The sequence below is a fragment of the Toxorhynchites rutilus genome, chromosome 3 (assembly GCF_029784135.1).
Source record: "Toxorhynchites rutilus septentrionalis strain SRP chromosome 3, ASM2978413v1, whole genome shotgun sequence".
NCBI classification, from domain to species: domain Eukaryota; kingdom Metazoa; phylum Arthropoda; class Insecta; order Diptera; family Culicidae; genus Toxorhynchites; species Toxorhynchites rutilus.
Window position 1 is genome coordinate 44,938,319 of NC_073746.1, and position 20,434 is coordinate 44,958,752.

At 38.2% G+C, this 20,434-nt stretch overlaps 1 protein-coding gene across 3 annotated transcripts in view; it reads right to left on the reverse strand.

Moving 5' to 3' along the window:
• The window catches only part of LOC129775468 (prohormone-3), a 76,417-nt gene that overhangs the window by 15,710 nt on the left and 40,273 nt on the right, over positions 1–20,434 (reverse strand). For all 3 annotated transcript variants that reach the window (XR_008742960.1, XM_055780250.1, XM_055780249.1), the window contains exon 3: positions 14,495–14,615. Coding sequence is in view for 2 of the 3 variants with exons in the window: in XM_055780250.1 (XP_055636225.1) it covers positions 14,495–14,615 (121 nt within the window). In the remaining variant the exon portion in view is untranslated. The remainder of the gene's footprint in view (positions 1–14,494; positions 14,616–20,434) is intronic.

The window sequence follows — 20,434 nt, forward strand, 5'->3', positions numbered from 1 at the left end:
TTCATAATAGATCCTAGATTGAACGCTTACAGTGAAAAACTTATCAACTTATTACATTTTCAACGAATTTAAACAGAGTTTTCTGCTGGCGCTCTAAAATCACAGTAGTTCTACACAAAAATGACTACCAAATTAATATCGTACATTTTTAGCAGTTTTAAATAAATTTGAGCCAGATACATTTAGAAGTCTTTGGTTAAGCAAAATATTGAAATACTATTCCAAGTGCGGTGAAAAAAATATTTTTTGTGGGTCGTAATTTAGTTGCCACGGCCTTATAAGGCAGAGTGGCTCTCGTAATAGTGCTAAGAATGCAACAATTTGGGAGCCTTATTGTCACCTTCAAAATAGGCCTCTTCTGAAGCAATACTCTTTTTCCAACGAACAATTCAGTCATCGAGACACTTTTTATAACTGTATTTAGGAATTGACTTCAGTTCACGTAGCGAATTCATTTTTTTGTTTTCAATGCTGTCAAAACGGGTACCACGAAGCGATACTCGTACACCAACGCGTTGGATGAACGAGGGTTCAGAATTTGATCGTCCGAGCATTCATTTCATCCACTTGATTGCTCTTTTGGTACTAGTTGTGCTGCGACATTTCACATGCCCAAAACATCGACCAAAATATGACGAACGGTCTCGTAAGAGATATTTAATTCACGGGCTAGCTCTCTTTAAACAGTCTACATTTGGCGATATGATTTCCATCTGTAGACGCAGGGCATTCCTTAGGAATAGATTAAACAGACTTTTCATAGTAAGTATGGAAAAGTTCATTCGCTCATCTCTCCACACCTAATTATAAATCACTCTTGTATCTGCTTGGAATAATCATGGCGAGAATAATACAGCAAGCAATTGCACGATGAATCATTTTACACTCCGCGGCCATCTTCATTCGGGACTGATAGTGAACACAACAAAACAAAGAGTGAAAAACAACATTCAATGAATGAATACTCCTTTGGAAGGATCGCACGAAACAAAATAACGAGTTAATCAAAATAGGCTCAATCTGCGTGTATATATGATTTTATTTTCCCTTGTACTCGTTCCCTTGTCAGCATTCAAGTGCACATGAATCCACCTTTCCGCTCACCAATAACTTGCGTTAATATGGTCTTTTGCGTTGGCTTAGATGGTTTCATCCTAGAAACAAAACAAAAAATGTCATTGCAATAGTGCACAGGAAACAATTCGATTTCAACTATCTACCTATATTTTACTGTCGCGATCGAGGCTTCAATGATTGCTATTTGAGTAAGAAATGAATGATTTTACAGAGACACTCGCTGGTTCAAGCAAAATTTTCCAATTTGATTCTCTCACCATCTAACGTCATTCCGAGAGGCAAATGAGGGAATGCAAAATTCTCTGAGAATAGATGAGCGGTGAATGTTTTTGTCTCAAATAAAGTGAGGCATAAACGGAGAATAGAAGGGTGGGTTTTATCTATGGATGAGTGTTGTTGAACGATTTTCGATGCGATTTTGTCCACACCTGTTTCACAGTCCATCTCACTACCACTGGCAACTGTTCGTCTTACCCCACCAGTACAATTATTTCAATAATTTAAATTTTCCACTCAAAAATTAATTTACTTCTCCGCACATACCTAATATCGCTTCTCTGTTAACATACAAACCGAAATCTAACCATCAGCGAATTGAATGTTGATATGAAACCACTCAAAATGCTTAATATCGAAGCAGCTAAAATTACATCCACACGCGAAATTATGTATGATTTTCGGTTTTTGTTTCCCTGTTCCACTTTTGATCAGTTTTCAGGTGTTCTCATTAACAGAAATTTGAAATTCAAAATGTCCATTTTACCCCCGCTGTTCGTATTACCGCGGTTCCCCTACGTAGGCAAATAAATAAATAAATATATATATATATATATATATATATATATATATATATATATATATATATACGATCGGTCGTAATTAAAAATTGGTTATCTGATAATGAAAATTGTGATTTTGTATAGCTGTCACTTGTACGATGTTTAAAAAAAATAAAAAAATCGAAGAGAGTCACGTCTAAATTGTATGGTTTTCATTGATTTGGCGTAAAATTTCTCAACATATGAAATCCTCAAAACTAGAAATTATAGAATTAAGACGTATTTCGCGTTGTGTAGAGAAAAAAAGAAATCATGTTGGGAACAATTTATTATGGTGTCTTTATGAGGAATTTCATCATTGAAATGAGTAGAAATCATCCAAATATTGACGCTAGTAGAAAGAACAGGAGCATCAGGTGTCGAGAAAGCGTATAATATATCGTTCATATCAGAAACCAGCTCGGCCTGCCGTAATCTTCGGTTCGTTTTTTTACCGCAGTCAGGTAATAAACACGCCACGTATCATCAAGTCAAATCTACAACGATAATACAACAGCGATAATCAGGGAGAAAGATCTAACGCCTCATGAAGCAGATTATCTGTTGAACAATTTCGGAATATATCTTTTTTGCACACAATACGTGAAACTCAGACAAGTCTAGAAACTTTTTTATACGAAAAATAAACACATAAATAAAAATTTCAGAACTGCTGAAGCCAATTTATGTTCTACAGTTTATGCTTTTCTGTTGAATCTCAAAGTATAAAAGCACCTCGTTAGTGTGCAAGTTTACCGCTTTTTGTAGTAAAAATTTTACTACCGAAAAGCTTGCTCTGTCCCGAGCTTGGGTATATCTTCTGCCATTGAAAGCAAAAAAAAACACGCTGCAACCTGCGGAGGAAGGATTCAGCCCTACAGTCAAGTTTTATTATGCTCCATCCCGTCCAGTCATCGACCCTTTTCTTCCAGTATTATGTGTTGCTGCTGCTTGGCATGAGGTTTTTCTTGTCTCTACCTCGATCATGCCGGTCCCCACCTTCCCTGCTGGTGGAATGGTTTGATGCGGGAAAACTTGTAACGACCAAAAATCCTCACGGACGGAACGGCGGAAAATTTGACAGTGGGCCCCGAGTCGCACCCAGAAAACCCAACGCTGATAATAACTATGGCAGTAATTGCGGTAGAGATTTCGCCCGACAAAATGGAACGAAGCGATTTTTGTATTATCTTGACAGTTAATTTGCGGCGTTGTTGTGAATTCAGTTTTAATAGTGTTACTCGCCGTGTTTATGGTAACTCGTTAACAGCACGAAGAACATCTCATAAAAGTTTTTGATAAGCTGCAGTTGACGCATTCAATTGATGAAATAATAATCTGGTATCGCGAGATTTTATGAAAAGTTTGCTCGTGATAATTGAACTTATTCTGCACTCGAGTGCACTTTCAATGGAGTAAAGGACATTTCATTTCCTGGTGGAGTATAATTAATTCGCAAACGAGTGAAGGAAGAAACTTCCTAATCCCTGGATGTTGAACCATGCGGTTGCATAGTTTTCGAGTCGACGTTACTTTCACTAAGCTACGAGGAGAGTGGATGTTCCAACATCAGCTAAGAGCATGATTATCGCATACCAAGGTGCTTAGGACATGGAATTACTTTAGCATTTAGCTGATGGTTCCTTTTGCTCTCTCTTCAAGATGAAGCAGTGTTGAAAGATCCATTGAAGGGATAATATTTTGTTGAAGTGGCTGATAATAGGGGGAGGGAAGAAAGTTGTCGTTGTGAACGGTGTCATTCCTAAATAAGATCTCCGTATTTTGTGATAGTGGTATGGTCTGCGAAATAACATGAGCATGGAGCAGTATTGCAAACAGTACCAAGAAACTGGAAAGATTGACGCCTGAATATTTAATGGATACTTCACTTCTCCTCGATAAACTTAATACCACCATATTCCAAATTTCAGTTTTCAGTTTTCAAATTTCTGATTTCTGATTTCTGATTAATGATTTGATTGATTAGTTGATTATTGATTATTGATTAGAAGAAATGATTTCTCGTAATTTATATAATAATTTCGAAAAACAACATCAAAATAAAGACTCAGTTTTCTTTAATCTAATGTTTGTCCACGTTCTAGTAAGCGAGGTTGTGAAGGTGGGTGAAAAAAAAAATACTTCAACCATTGCTTTTTATTAGGTAACGTATAATTATTACCGTTCTAGATTTACACACTACTGCTCGCTTCCGGTTCTCCCATGAGATTTATCACCGAAAAGCCTACACAGTAGCGAAATAAATATTTGTAGAACCATGTGTATGTGTAATCACGAAAGCCATTAGAAGCCTTTCTCCTTTTGATACTCCAAGGACAATTAGTGGAGCACAACTAGATCCACTAATTGTCCTTGGAGTATTCTGAAAAAAAAAAACCAAACTACACACCGGTACGGTACCATGTTGCTAAACGAACGTATAATTTTAGCACACTTTTGGGTGTGTTTGGAATAGAGGAAGGCGCGAAGCATGTAGCAGCTTCGTGTATATTATGCTTCGTCGCACTCATCACTACCCCATTCCATGCCTGGCGTGTCCCAAATTGGGACCGTTAGCGGGTGAACCTCGGATTTCGTTCACAACTATGAGATAGAACTCATCACGCGGATGATATTGTATAACTTAGACTTGCTCAATGACAAGAACTTAAATTAAAAGCGACAGTTTCGTTATTGATGTAATTCGTTATTCAATAAATAAAGAAACAGTAACACGATATTCTAATTAGCAAAAATATTATTGTTTTATTTTTAATAATTATTAAATGGTATTCTAAAGCGTACCAAACGTGCGGTACAGAATGCGAATGCTGTGCTTTTCAACAAACGGCGCAGATAATATTCTGGGAATATCATATTTTACAAAAACTCATCGCCCAAATGTAGCTTCTTCTTTTGTGCATAAACTGTGCTTTTTGAGCTGAAACTGACATCGTTTTACATTAGCAAAGAACATGCAATTGAAATGCCACGGGATGCGGAAGGTTCCATTTGTACTTCTGACACTGTTTGTAAATCTGCTTCCTTTTCTCCGCCTGCTCAACAAAGGACGCTAGTGCGCTACGAAGCGAAAGTTTAACGTTTGTTGATTCAAGCCAGCTCCCGGAACGCTTCCGTGAAGCGCTCGGAAATGTAACTTTCAAGAAGAGAAAAACTTTGACTTTTCTTCCTCTTATCTTTGCAGGAAGTTCTCAAGATTTTGTTCGCTTAAGAACTATCGAAAATATACAGCATTTCAAGGCACATGCTTGTTTGAAGAAAATTAAGAGTGAGTCTGCTATACGTCGCCCTCCAAAAACGTAAACCACATTAGAAATATTGAGTTCATAAAATCAACTTCAACGTATGATTTTTTTCATTAATTATGGGTGAACGTTTTCAAGGGCAAGCGTATTTGTTAACAACTTAACTACTCTTCGTTACTCTCACATTGATGCATCTTTTCTACATTTTCAACAATTCAGAATAAAAAGCACCACTTCCCACCGTGTCGGGCAAATGTTGGACACAATTTTAGATTCCCTTACATGAAATACCGCACTCGGTGAAAAATGAGCAGGGCAAAGTGCAATTTCGAGATATTTTTAGTGATTTTTGAAGGCTATACATTTATGTCAAACAAGCACCTGGATACATCACTAGCTGGTAGTAGCTACTAGCTTTTAGTTTTGGGATCTACTTGCTGCATATTTTTGCTTCAATGTGTTTCAATGTTTTATGGACCAAAATATCGACGAAGGTTTATATGTCAAAACAGTTATGGAAACCATTTTGAAATATGGTATATCTATATAAATAAAAATGATTTGGAATCCGTTCCTCAAGATTTAACTCAAGAACGGAGGAACGGATTTAACAGTCAGTATCAGGATTGATGCGTCTTAGTCTGCGTCAGGTTTATATTTCAAAAAAGAAATGAAAACCGTTTCAAAATTTGGAATATTTGAAAGTCTTTGTTTTAAACAAATTTTGTATGAAAGTTGAAAAACTGAAAGGTCATTTTTTAGCAAATTTGATGATTTGATTTGAACAGTCAGTACCAGGCTTGATGCGTCTTAGTCTGCGTCAGGTTTATATGTCAAAAAAGTTATGAAAACCATTCGGAAAGATGGAAAATTGAAAATAATAATGGTAAAATGATTTGGAGTACGTTCCTAACGATTTAACTCATGAACGGAGCAATGGATTTCAACAGTCAGTATCAGGTTCGATGCGTTTTAGTCTGCATCAGGTTCATATTCCTAAAAAGAAACTATATACCACGAATATAGATCACGTCTAGAAAAAAATATCAGTATCAGTGAGATACAGTATTTATGTGTTTTTTTTTAATTCGTTTATTTTTACAGGCTCAGTTACTTAAGTTTAAAGGAGCCGAATTCTTAAATATATTTTTAAAACTATATATATATAGAAACAATTTTCTTACATCTATGGTTAGTAAGGTGGAAAACCGATTACTCGCGGTGTACTCGAGTTTAGAAGGGTGACATATTTTTAGGAGAAGGATGGGATATAAGGAAATTGTAACAATGTTGATGAGCACTCAATTCTTAAATCTATTCGTATATCTATAGTTTATTTACATTTCAACTTATTCTACTATTTATAGCAAGGGGACGAATTACCCGCAAAGGAAGGAAAGGAGGGTATAAGGATGTAGGGACAATCACACACGAAGATCTATAGCTTTAAGGAAAACATATATATGGGACATGTAATCAAGGTCTAACCGAGCCAACACATCTCTCACCGGCACATTGGGCTGTCTTCCTCGGGCCCGAAGGGAGTTTTCTAAATTCGATCTGGCGACCAGATACACCTCGCACGACCAAACAATGTGCTCGATGTCGTGATAACCTTGGCCACAAACGCAGAGATTGCTGCTGGCAAGATTGAAACGGAAGAGTAGTGCATCTAACGAACAGTGATTGGACATGAGTCGGGAGAAGGTGCGGATAAAGTCCCGACTCAAGTCTAGACTTTTGAACCACGGTTTGAGGCTAACCTTAGGGATAATCGAGTGAAACCACCGGCCCAATTCATCTTCATTCCACTTGCGTTGCCAGTTAGCGATGGTATTTTTGCGAACTAAAGAATAAAATTCATTGAAGGCGATTTGACGCTGATAAATATCGCCTTCAATTGCACCTACCTTTGCCAATGAGTCAGCCCTCTCATTACCCGGAATTGAGCAATGTGAAGGGACCCAGACAAAGGTAATGACATAACAGCGTCTGGATAAAGCACTCAAAATTTCTCGTATTCTCTCAAGGAAGTACGGCGAGTGCTTTTCCGGCCTCACTGAACGGATAGCTTCGACAGAGCTAAGACTATCCGTTACAATGTAATAGTGTTCAACAGGTCGTGAGGCGACGCTGTCCAGCGCCCAGTATATCGCTGCCAATTCAGCAATATATACCGAGCAAGGATTCTGAAGACTGTGTGAGGTGCTAAAAAATACGTTGAACACTCCAAATCCTGTGGACTCATTCATAGAGGACCCATCAGTAAAGTATATATTATCACAATTGATACGCCCATACTTTGCATTGAAGATTGTAGGAACGAACCCCAATCTAAGATAATCTGGATTTTCATGGATTTTCTCCTTCATGAACAGATCGAAATGTACAGAGGAATTGATGTAGTCAGGAAAACAAACACGGTTGGGAATATACGAAGAAGGAACAACCTGCATAGAGGTGAATTCATGATATGAATTCATGAATCCAGAATGAAAATTTAGCTCGATCAATTGCTCAAAATTTCCGATCACCAATGGATTCATAACCTTACACCGGATGAGGAACCGAAGAGATAATAAATTGAAGCGATCTTTTAGTGGGAGTAGGCCTGCCAAAACCTCGAGACTCATGGTATGCGTTGAGGGCATACATCCCAACGCGATACGGAGACAAAGATACTGAATTCGCTCGAGTTTAATGAGGTGTGTTTTGGCAGCTGATTGAAAACAGAAACTGCCATACTCCATCACTGAGAGAATAGTTGTTCGATACAACATTATAAGATCTTCGGGATGGGCTACCCACCAGGTGCCGGTAATTGTACGGAGAAAGTTAATTCTTTGTTGACATTTTTTACTCAGATACCTAATATGGGCCCCCCAAGTACATTTGGAGTCGAACCAGACCCCAAGATACTTGAATGACATAGCATGAGTGATCGGTTTACCCAAAAGTTGAAGCTTTGGTTTTGCTGGTCTATGCTTCCTAGAAAAAACCACCATCTCTGTTTTCTACGTGGAGAATTCGATCCCTAGCCCACTGGCCCAGGTTGAAAAATTGTTCAAAGTATCTTGTAAGGGTCCTTGCAGGTCGGATTCGTTTGATCCTACGACAGACACCACTCCATCATCTGCAAGTTGTCTTAGGCTGCAATTTTGTGTAAGGCAATTGTCGATGTCGCTTACATAGAAGTTGTACAAAAGGGGGCTTAAACATGAGCCCTGGGGGAGTCCCATGTAAGAGACCCGACTTACTGCCGAATCTCCGTGAGAAAAGTTCAAATGTTTCTCACAAAGCAAGTTATATAACATATTATTCAATAGAGGCGGCAGACCCCGAGAGTGTAATTTGTCTGACAAAACCTCTATTGAAACAGAATCAAAGGCCCCCTTTATGTCCAAGAATACTGAAGCCATTTGTTTTTTTTCGGCGTAAGCCATTTGAATTTCTGAAGAAAGCAACGCAAGACAATCATTCGTCCCCTTGCCCCTGCGGAACCCATATTGTGTGTCGGACGCGGGTTTTCCGGGCTTTTGAATAGCTATAACTCGTACTTGTCTCCAATCATCTGGAACAATATTATGCTCCAGAAACCGATTGAATAAGTTCAACAAGCGATGTTTCGCCACATCAGGGAGATTTTTCAGCAAGTTGAACTTAATTCTATCCGATCCCGGAGCAGAATTGTTACATGAAAGGAGAGCAAGAGAGAATTCTACCATCGAAAACTCGGAATCAAGATCGCACCTATCTTGTGGTATATCTCGAACAATTTTTTGCACAGGAGCGGAATCAGGACAAACCTTCCGTGCAAAATTCAAAATCCATCGATGTGAATATTCTTCGCTTTCATTCGTTGAAGAGCGATTTCTCATGTTTCGAGCCACTTTCCATAATTTTTTCATTGACGTTTCTCGTGACAAACCTCCCACGAAATTTCGCCAATAAGCACGTTTTTTTCCCTTTGATCAAGTTTTTAAATTGATTTTCAAGGTCCAAATACGTCTGAAAATTTTCAGGGGTTCCACGTTTCCGAAAAGCTTTAAATGCATTCGATTTTTCTACATTAAGCATGGAACATATGCTATCCCACCATAGATTGGGAGGCCTTCGACGAATAGTGGAACCTGGGATGGGTTTCGTTTGAGCACGAACCGCGCTGTCATAGATCAAACGAGAAATGAAGTTATACTCCTCCAATGGAGGCAAACCATCTCTGGAATTGATGGCTAGAGCAATCGCGTCCGCATATTTTTTCCAGTCAATGTGAGGTCATATGCCATGTTTATAGATTCAGAAGAATTCGACCCAATGGTGATGGAAATTTTGATTGGCAAGTGATCACTACCGTTGGGGTCCTGGATTACATTCCACTTGCAATCTAACGATAGTGAATTCGAGCAAAGCGAGAGGTCAAGAGCACTTGGTTTAGCAGGAGGTTTAGGAACACGTGTTGTTTCCCCAGTATTCAAAACGGTCATATTGAAGCTGTTACAAAGGTCATATATCAACGATGAACGATTGTCGTCGTACTGTTCCCCCCAGGCAGTTCCGTGAGAGTTGAAGTCTCCCAAGATCAATCGTGGCTCAGGAAGAAGTGAGCACATGTCAACAAGTTGCTTGCGGCTAACCGCAGCTCTCGGAGGCCAATACAAGCTGACAATACAGAGGTCTTTTCCTCTGATGTTTGCATGACAAGCAACAGCTTCAATCCCTCCAATAGGTGGAAGGTCAATTCGAAAAAATGAGTGGCACTTATTGATCCCCAATAACACCCCTCCGTATCTGTCATCACGGTCCAAGCGTATAATATTGAAATCATGGAAAGAGAGATCATCTCGCGAAGAAAGCCATGTTTCGGACAGAGCAAAAACATCACAATTGAACTTATGAATTAAAAATTTGAATGTATCCAATTTAGGGATAAGACTACGACAATTCCACTGTAAAACAGTGATATCTCCGACCTCTCTATTTGAATTAGACATCAAAGAGAGATAATCATTGCAAGGAGGGGCCATGTTTGCATCAATTGTTGCAAAATTGTCTTTAATACTGGAAGCATTGAGATGACAATGGTTCTGATGGAGTCGGAAACATTAAAACACTTGAAGATTTGATCCAAAAGGTCAGACAACTTTATAAATCCCGATTGGGAAGTTGAGCTGGACGGAAAAACAGGGACAGGGGTTTTTGATGTCCCCTCGAGTGCTGGGTCGTTCGAAGGTGAACTATTCCCACGGAAGCCAGGAGGAACCTGATTTTGCTTGTCCGCTGCACTCGATTTTTTAGGCAAGCTAACTGGGGGTATCACCGGGGGGACTTGTTCTTGAACTTTGGGAGTGGTCACATTTTTGCGCCGGGGATTCCCTTTGAAAATAAACGGTGTGCCCCCGCTAGCTGTGTCCGCTTCCATTTCATCAACTGGCAACGTGGAAAAGATATTGTGTGTTGAGATTGGTTGTTGTTGTTGTTGGGCCAGTGGAGAAGCGCTCTTTAAAATTTCCGCAAAAGTGCGCTTCGAGCGTTCGTTTAAAGAGCGCTTCAGTTTCTCCCAGCGACTCTTGTAAGTTTCACAAGCTGAGAGCGCGTGTGGGGATCCTCCGCAATATGGACACTTATGCTCAGTCGCACTGCAGGATTTCCCATCATGTTGCTCTCCGCAAGTGGCACAGCGCTCCTTGTTGGCACAATAATCTGAAGTGTGACCAACTGACTTGCATTTGTTGCAAGTCATGGGCTTTGGCACGAAGAGTCGCACAGGTAGTCTCAATTTGTCCACCATAACGTAGTCAGGGAGGGCGGCACCAGCAAAGGTGACTCGAAACGAGTCTGACGGCGTAAATTTAGTTTGGTCCCCATCATGGGAGAGTTTCCCGAGTTGGCGACAGTCCAAGATCTTTACTTCCATTGAGGGAAGCTTCTTGAACTTGCCTTTTCCTTCTTTTTTTTATTTGTTCGCTCGTCAGACCCGTTTCAGTTATCACCCCCTCAATTTCTACGTTATGGGAGGGTATAAATGTTCTATATTCGAGAGTGAAGTGTTGGTCAGCAACAATCTCGTTTGCGTGTTTCCGTTCATTCACGACAACCCGCAATTTGTTCGGTCTAACCCTGCGAATTTCAGATACAGAAGTGTATCTGGCTAGATCTTTCATGATCTGAATCACGTTAAGGCTTTTTCCTTTTGGTTTTGGCCGGAGGAAAACAACCCAAGGGCCAGTTCCAGGTGCATCTTCTGGATAAACTCTGACACGTGGAGCGGAAACAACAGAGGGAGAAGACGAGTACGAGGACGAGGACGAGGATTGGGTTGGATCGGAAACATCAGAAGGGGGAAGCGAAATCGATGATGGGAGAGGGGGAGTGGAAGTAACAGTGGGTTCAGAAGGGAGGCTTGCTATTTTCTTAGAGGGGGGCTTGGAAGGATGAGCAGATTCGTCCCCAGAAGAATTATCTTCTTTTTGAGGGACTCGTTTATGTTTTTTCCCAGATCTTGAATGGGATTCATTATCGGAGAACTCCATCTCTGGAGATCCTCCACTATTCTCCATTTTACAAAAATTTTTGTCTTATTTCTAATCTATTATTGATTTTAACAATAATCTCAAAAAAAAATAACAAAACAAACAAACAAAAAATTATGATGATAATATTAAGCAATGAACATATGAGTTGAACAATAATATTAATATTAAATATGTGTACCTTAATATAAAAGTTGTTCCGATACTGCGCTCTACTGCCCTAACCAGGGAGAGACAGAGGCTACGCGCTATGGATCAACACAATATCGCAAGAATAGCTCACACGGTCACGTGATGATAATTCCCGTTAACGACAGCCACACGATGGCGATCCCGTTATGCCAATGTTCAACAGCCGCCAAGGGCTGCAAGCTGCAAGAGCGCTGCTTCCTTTGTTCCACTTCACAAAAGGTCAATTCGAAAGCGGACAGCAATGACCTTCACTCGTACACTATACCAATCGCACAATAGTAAAAGTGGCAACGCACAATAACGACACTGAACTTTACTCGTCAAGAGTTGGATAGCGAATCGTATTTATGTGTTATTGTGAATCAAATACGAATGCGTTCTATGGACAATGTAAAGAGAAAAAAATATTGCTATTTATGCTCCGTCCGTTTTCAACTTATTGGGTGTAAAGGGTTTTCGTAATTCATGGTTTCAAATCGCAGTCTTGTGTCAGCTAGCGATCAGAGAAAATGCAATGCGATACGTTGCATCGCTAGCCTCACCAGCTAGCCAGTGTGTTTTAAAATATGCTCAGTAGTTAACACCATTAACCAAAATAAAAAACCCTGAAAAAAGTAGAGTAATCAAATCTAACATCAGTAATATGAGTGGAGGCAAACCAGCAAAATCATCTAAAACTACTACAGCAGCAGCAACAGCATCGGCAGTAGCAAACGATTTTAATTTTTGCTCTCCTGACCTGAACAAAAATAAAACGCGAGTATGTCTGTTTCGCTCATTCTCTATTCAACAGTCAGCCAGCAAGTGACCAAACGATAGCAGTAGCGAGGCTTTTCATATGGCCATTCCCAGGGCCGAGAGTTTAGTTTAAGATTTATTACAACTTAAGGTGTCTAGAGACACGTTTACACTAGAGAACTGAGCGCTACCCGACCTGAGTCTTCGTTCTTATACTATCGATCCAACACACCACAGTAGTCCAGTTTTGTTCGGTGGAGGCACTGTGTCAATTTTCATGTTGTTTGGGTAGAGTGATTCTGTATATTATCATCAACAATCCATCTTAATCTCCATCAACAAAACCAATGAATAAAATAATTTCGTAGCCCTACGTTAACAATGCGGTCGTATCTTGGACATAACTTCTTATAATTTTATCCTTTTCCATATTTGAAATCCTTGCCGCTCTTTTGTAATCACAACAAACACTTCGTTCTGAACCGAGTTAGTTCTACAGTCAATTATGCAATACAAATTCGGTTGGAACTTCTCTATTATGCATTTCAAGTAGGTTTTTATCAGTTTCGTAATGTGTTGTCGAGCATTGTTGGATTGCAAAGTCACATTTTCGCATTTCTTGTATAGCGGTCATTTGTCTTGAAAATTGCGATTCCTCTTCATACAAGTAAATTGTCATGAACAGTAAATCCATCAACAGGATCTTCAATCAGATATTGCTAGTATCTGCAGTAGTAACGAAGGATACAACTAAAAGTAATAAATAATGTTGATAAACTACAGAAGAAAGCTGGTGCGGACGGATGAATCAAATGGATTCGGTGCATCTGATATAGTGAAAAACCTGAATGGCGGAGAATTTTAGTGCAATACTATGGGGGCGATTGAATACACACAATATGTAAACAAAGTTATTCCACTTCTGCTCATCATTGGCATGTTCTGTTTTTTATTTGAAATCTGGACAATTATTTTGCCATTTGTATTTGTTTATCATTTTCGAATCTAATGTGAGTCTAGAAACGAAAGCAAAACATACAAAGCGGAAACTAATTCGTCGGCACATATTCCAGAAAAATGGAAAACCAATGCATATCTCAACGTTGGCATCAAATTAAAATAAAGGAAAGAAAAATCGAAGCTTTGGAGTGGCCTGTACAATTCTCTGACCTCAACCCAATGGAACATTTGTGAACTATTCCTAAAATTAAGATTCAAGAAATCGAGAAGGCCTCCAAAAACTGCGGCAAGTAATTGCGATTGAGTGAAAAAAATCGCACCAGGAACTACAGCAAAGTTTGTTGAATCAATGCCACGGCGGTGCCAAGTTGTCATTCATACCAAAAAAACATTATGTGAATATCCGAAATAACATAGACATACTTTTTCGTTTATTTTTTCTAATTGTTATTTCAATCATTTCATCTCGAAAATTAATCAAGGTTACTTTCATATCACATGACTATGATTTGGAGTTATCTCTACCGCTAGAAGAATAAACATCATATTGATGGAGTGTATTGCATTTTTCGGTGAAAATATGAAAGTTGACCAGGGATGGATGAACTTTTTTTTACATGCTATCGGTGTACATTTAGTGTTTCATGTATACATACAATGTTGCTTATGTGAATTGAATGTGGGAAACACACTGATGATACAGAACATTGAACGAATTGACACAAATACAATAGATCGTATGTTGAGGTATGTTTAGTATGTTGCATATTTTTTTCTTGAATCAATTTTCATTCCTCCCGTTAATCAGCACGGATTACGCAACACATATAGTGAGCAAGCGATGTGAGAATAAAGATATGAGTTTAAAGTTAAACGACAGTAAATATAAAGATACAAACTGATGCTAGCTTACCTCCATCAACATTCACGCAGATCAATCCCGGGCAGCAGTTCTCGTTGGAGTAGCAAGGCTTGCCATAGCAGACGTCTTCCTCTACGCGTTGATTCTGCTGCTCCTCGTCCAGAATTTCGTTCTATAGAACAGCGGAAGATAAATGGGATCAGTTTTTTTGCACGTCCTCGCATTTGTTAATGTATAATTCATACTGAACAAAACCCTCCGATAACAGTTTCAAATTAAATCGCCTGCCGTTTTCATTTCGAGACAACTCAACGGACATCCCATTTTCAGATCCATCGAACATTTGAAGTGTTTGCGGATGGCTGATCGTTCTGATTTGTTATGTTGTCTGAATGTAATCAAATGTGTGGGACATAACGTTTACTTAAAAACACTTGGGTATTACTTCCAGAATAGGTATCACTGGGTTCGATTCTGTTAAATCTATATCTAGTTTTGCTGTGGTATTCGTTTTTGTTGAATCTGGGCATGCATAATTTGTTTAGTCGAGATACAAAAGAATCTGGGAGACTCTTGGTTTGTGTTTGATTACGTGTATTGTGTTGGTCGACTGTTTGGCGGTCCCTATCCGATTAAACCAAATACAATGTCGATGCCGATGTTATATAAACAATTTAGGTTCTCGAATTTGCTCTTGATGTTAAAATGATTAATGTTAGAAAGCGCAAAAACTATCTTTGACACATATTCAATAGAGCATTTTCAAAATACAATACAATTTTGGGTCATTCTGTCCAAATAAGGTCGTAATATGTTCCTTCACTGAAAACAGTGAGCATCGCGTTTTCTCACTATCGGCGATACTAACCCTTCATTCTCCAGGGGGTTATTAGTCCACCCGGATCAAAATTATTCAATGATGGTGCTCTTTATAGTTCACCGGCAGCAAATTCTACATTTCCTTTATATTTAGTTCCTACTTTTTCCCAGTCTGCGAAAAATTGCAAAAGAAAACAAAAAAAAAAACAGGAAAACCCTCGGTCCAACCGAGTGGAGAGCACTGGTTTTTGCAAGTTTTTCCTCCCAAGAGAAAGATTATGAAGGGTTACTTTGACAGTTAAGAAGTTATATTATGCCAGCAGCATGCATCAATAACCTTATTTTTTGTCTGGCGGATTTTCGCAGAGAGAAAGCCACAACAAAGAAAAGTTTCTCTGAGCAGCACAACAGGTGTCCTTTGGGCATTTTTCTTTTATTTCCTGACAGATGATAGAGGGCAGCTATCTTTACCAGTCAACGCGAACTAAGAAAAGGTTATCTGAATGATAAGGGTATGACCGGGTGGTTTGACGATGTCGTCAAAAGCAGATATCGGTATCGAAGTAGGGTTATTTTTGCATTATGATTTTAATGAAAAGTTGTGCAATTCCTAACAATTCTTAACAACCAGTCCTTTGCAAACCTCGAAAAAATCACCCCAAAATGGAAAGTTACATAATCGTTATACTCTGTTTTCTTGCTTCGGGCCTATTTCATGAATATTTATTCAATGCGAATACCTCCCTTGCCACAGAACCCACACAATATCCTACGATCTTCACCTATTTGGCAACAAAATTGGTGCAAAAAAAATACCCACCACCCTATTAAGTATGCCGTAATTTAATTCATTTTCAAACTGAGGGCGACAATTAGTAATTACCATTTTCGTGATTGTCATAATCATAAAAGCGAATTGCTATGGGTGTCTCGATTTAGCTATACATGATGTGCAAGCTTAATGCTATTATTAAATATTATCGCGCGAATGTTCGTTCGGTGATGAAATGTCAACCGCAGCTAGCGGGTTCCGATGATTTTATGTGGGTGATAATGTCGGATACAGGACGAACCTACGATTGGATGTGGCGATTTGTCATAATGAATTATTTTGTTACCAGCAATGGATCGAATACATAAATGCACGGTGCAGATGTCCGGAATGAGGAACTTCATTTTATAGTCTCGCAAATATTACAACTGATGAAACTTTAATTATAGTAATAATATCGAGATTTTACTGTTTTCACTTAAAATGAAACATTTTAAACTCGCCAATTTGAGTGAATAATGTGTAGATCAGAAACACTTTTTTCTTGAGCAAATCATATTCGAACTATTTTAATTGGCACTTTAATTATATACAAACATATTTTCTAATAATACACATCGACTCATAATCATTGAATCACTTTTCTTAGTTTCCAGAGATAAAAGAGCCCGGATGAAGTGATGTACATAGAGTCGAATATAATAACTATAAACAATTCTAGCTTCAACCGAGAAACATTCACAAAACCAAAATGGCGGTGTTTGTAACTATAAAACCAGATGGAAAATTGTCACTCCTTTACAAAATTGACTTCGACTTCGCAAGAATTACAACAAGTTCACAGTTCGCAGGTCTTCTTAGATCTCAATCAGTTCAAACAATATATTCGCCGTGGTTTCGACCAGACTGCGACATGTTGAAATTGGTATCTCGTTCCACACAGAGAAATCTGTTCGTTTAAGTTGTTCAATACTTTCACACTTAGCTTAGTTATTTATACTTTTCGTACGATCACTTTCCATAAATTTTCGATTGGGTTTTGATCTGGTAAACAAGTATTTCAGTCCAGAATCTGAAGCCCCTAGTCAATTATCCGTACCTTGGCCGTAAAGCTTTCATGAACTGAAAATAATTATACCAAGCGTCTCCACCTGTTTTCGCAGCTTTTGGTTTCTGTATGATTTCGGTTGATTTAGAGTAGGAATTTTCAAAGTGGGTCGATGTCGATTTCCCAGGGTTCGAAAACTGACACAAGTTCTTATTTGAAACTTTCAAGATATTGTATAAGTTGAGTTACGTGAACTTGTTACTAGAATGGTTAATATTTTAGTAGAAACTATTATTGTTGTAATTTGTATTAAGGGGGTAGTACACTATGAACACCATAAAAAGTATGTGATTTCCGCTATTTTTTTCAACGAGAAAATTACTACTATGACTAATCTGATATCCCAGTTTTATTAGGTATATATTACTTAACATACAAAAAATATATTGGTGTCAATTGGACTGTCCCCTGAATAGCTCCAACCGGTTTGATGAACCCTGTGGGAATTCTACAAGTCTACAAGATTTCAACCAATGATTTTTTTACGTAATCTAAAATATATCTTTTCTTGGATATATTTGCTGTCATCGTACGTAGGGTTTTTACAAAATATTGATTTTTAAAGAAATGGCGACTTTTTTTGTAAAAAAGTTACGTTTTTGCCTCAAAAATCGAGACAAAAACATTCACCAAAATTTCATTTTTCAAAATATCAAAAATATCCCACGTACGATGACAGGAAATTTAGTGGAGAATCTGGGAAAAACTATTCCATCAAAATCGGATGGACCGTTCCGGAGGTAGAGCTCCCACCAGTTTGCAAAACTCAGTTTCGAGAAAAACGCGTTTTAAATTTTGGATCCGGGCTCCTTATGCATAGACTTTGGTCCACTAATTGGCTTGTAACCTCGGAACGGAGCATCGGACAAACCTGGGACAAAAACTACAGTAAAGTAGCCATCCCAGAGAACATTTTAGGCCAGAAGTATATTTTTAATTTCTTTCAAGTTTCCATGGCGTACAGCCTCCTTAATAATTTTTAAATTATACTTGATATTTACTGAATTTTATGTATATTTCTTGATTTAAAAATGATGTCAAGTTTACTCACATAACTTAGATAAAAATATGTTTTATAGAAATTTGATTATAGGGGTCGATGGTATCGATCCATTCTGGAAAAGGTGTATCTTGCTCAAAATAGGCAGGGACTCTCAGCCTGATTTAGAGCGATTCGTTTTTTCGTTTTTTTCAATTTTATGTTCAGAGAACCCAACCCATTACCCAGACTTTTTGATACGTTACCTGATATCCTCACAAACACTCAATTTTGCCTGATTTTTTAGAAAGTGTTCTGATTTTTCCTGATGTTTGTGCTCTTTCCTTCATCAGAATGAAAATTATCCGTGAAAATAGGCTGGAATCCATGTCAAACTTTTCCTGATTGGAAATAAGAATTGTCATAATAGCTCTCCGGTCCACACAACTATGAAACTTACATTAAATTCAAATCTCCTGACATAAAACTGCACCTTATTTTTCTATCAATATATTTGATCGTTGCAAATCGACGGAATAAGCTTTTCCTGCGTGAAAATCCCGAATTATTTTCACTACGCACAAATGTTTCGAAGCTTTTCAAACAATGCCAGAAAATTACAAGGAACCAGAATATCTGACGAATTTAAGAAATAAAACGAGATTAAGGATTAATGAATGATGTGTATGTACGAGTAGCCGTTTTTTTCTTCATTAAAGTAACTTCCAACACCTTTGGGTGGTTCGTCCACTCGAACCGCTCACTTCCATTCGAAGGAAGAATGTCGGGAGTGAGAATTGAGCCTGTGACCTTTAGCGTGAGAGGTACGGATGTTAAATCTTATAACATTTGCTTCTGAGATTCAAAGTTGAATAAACAGTAATGGTGGAACTATAGTAAATATATCTAAAATCGAATCAAATGACATTAAAATTAGAAAAACATTTAACAATTCATCCACTGCTGATCGTTTGGTTAGTAATGATTCATTCCAAGGTATGGACGATGAGTTCAAAGAAGTATTGAACAATGGTTTCTCTGTAACTCACTGTAGTGATTTTGTAGTTTTTTGGGAAAAAAGAGAAAACGATCAATAGATCCATGTAAAATTTTCTCAATGGCACAACAAAATTAATTCTTTGGCTAGCATGAAAAATACGAGAAAACAAATATGTTCTGGGAGAATAGAATTTTCGAGCTGTGTGAATGCTGGCGAAAATTTTTAGAACAAAATAAATCCTATCCTGATTTCTTCCTGATTTGTATTTTCATTTTTTTCTGGTATTTGAAAATTGTAGTTGGCAAACCTGGCTATGCTAAAAACTGGTTTTGTGAGCCTGGAAGAGATGACTCCTAGGTTTTGTATGGATGAAATAATTCAAAGTATTCTCCAAAATTATTTCCGCTTCAAACCAGCGGAACACGAAGGTAAATGCGTTAACGTGAATTTGCATGGACTAATAACACAAAAAAGTTGACAGCTCAAATTGAACGATCGGTTCTCGAATGATGTGTGATTTGTGACGATTGATTTAAATATTTGAAGATTTAAATAATTTGTTTCAGCTTTGAAGCTTTTCCCAACAAAACAGTTACTAGATTGTGTTACACTTACACTTACACTACACTGAACGTTTTGCAATACATGGTTGATTATTGTAATGGAATTCCGCGAAGGAGCGGATGTGTCGAATCATATTATGTACACATGTTTCAGCGCACGCTTACGGAATCGGCGCATATATAGCGTTATCAAATATTGTGACATATTCCCTTTTATTCGGCACAGCGTCTGAAAACCCACCCCCGTTTTTGTCAGTGCATCTTTTATTCTCAACACACTGTCGAAGCGGAGCCTAGGTTGCAATATTTTCGCTCTCCAGGACTGTATTTCGAACGCGATTTACAGTCGACTCATTTGCACAGCAGCCATTTGATCTTCCTGTACTTGTTCGTCCCTGAATGTAAAACTAATGCATTTATGAAAGCCGAATAAGACAAATGCAGGTTTAGGATATTGCTCGATTTCAAATAGTTACTTCCTGGAAAATGGAAGAATGGAAAAATATAATTCCTGAACATTGGGGCTTCCCTAGTGCCAATAATAAAAATTACTCCAATGGTTTTCGTAAAAAAATATTGTTTACAGATGGGCCGCTAATGGGTCAAAGTACACGAACAATCTTGATGGTTTTTGGTTAGATTTGATGAGCTGCCACTAATAGCCTTGAAGTACTGCCGTAATATCGTGACAAAGTAGAGGATTTCGATAATTTTTGGAATTTGTGAAACAAGAGCTTAAAATATTATTTG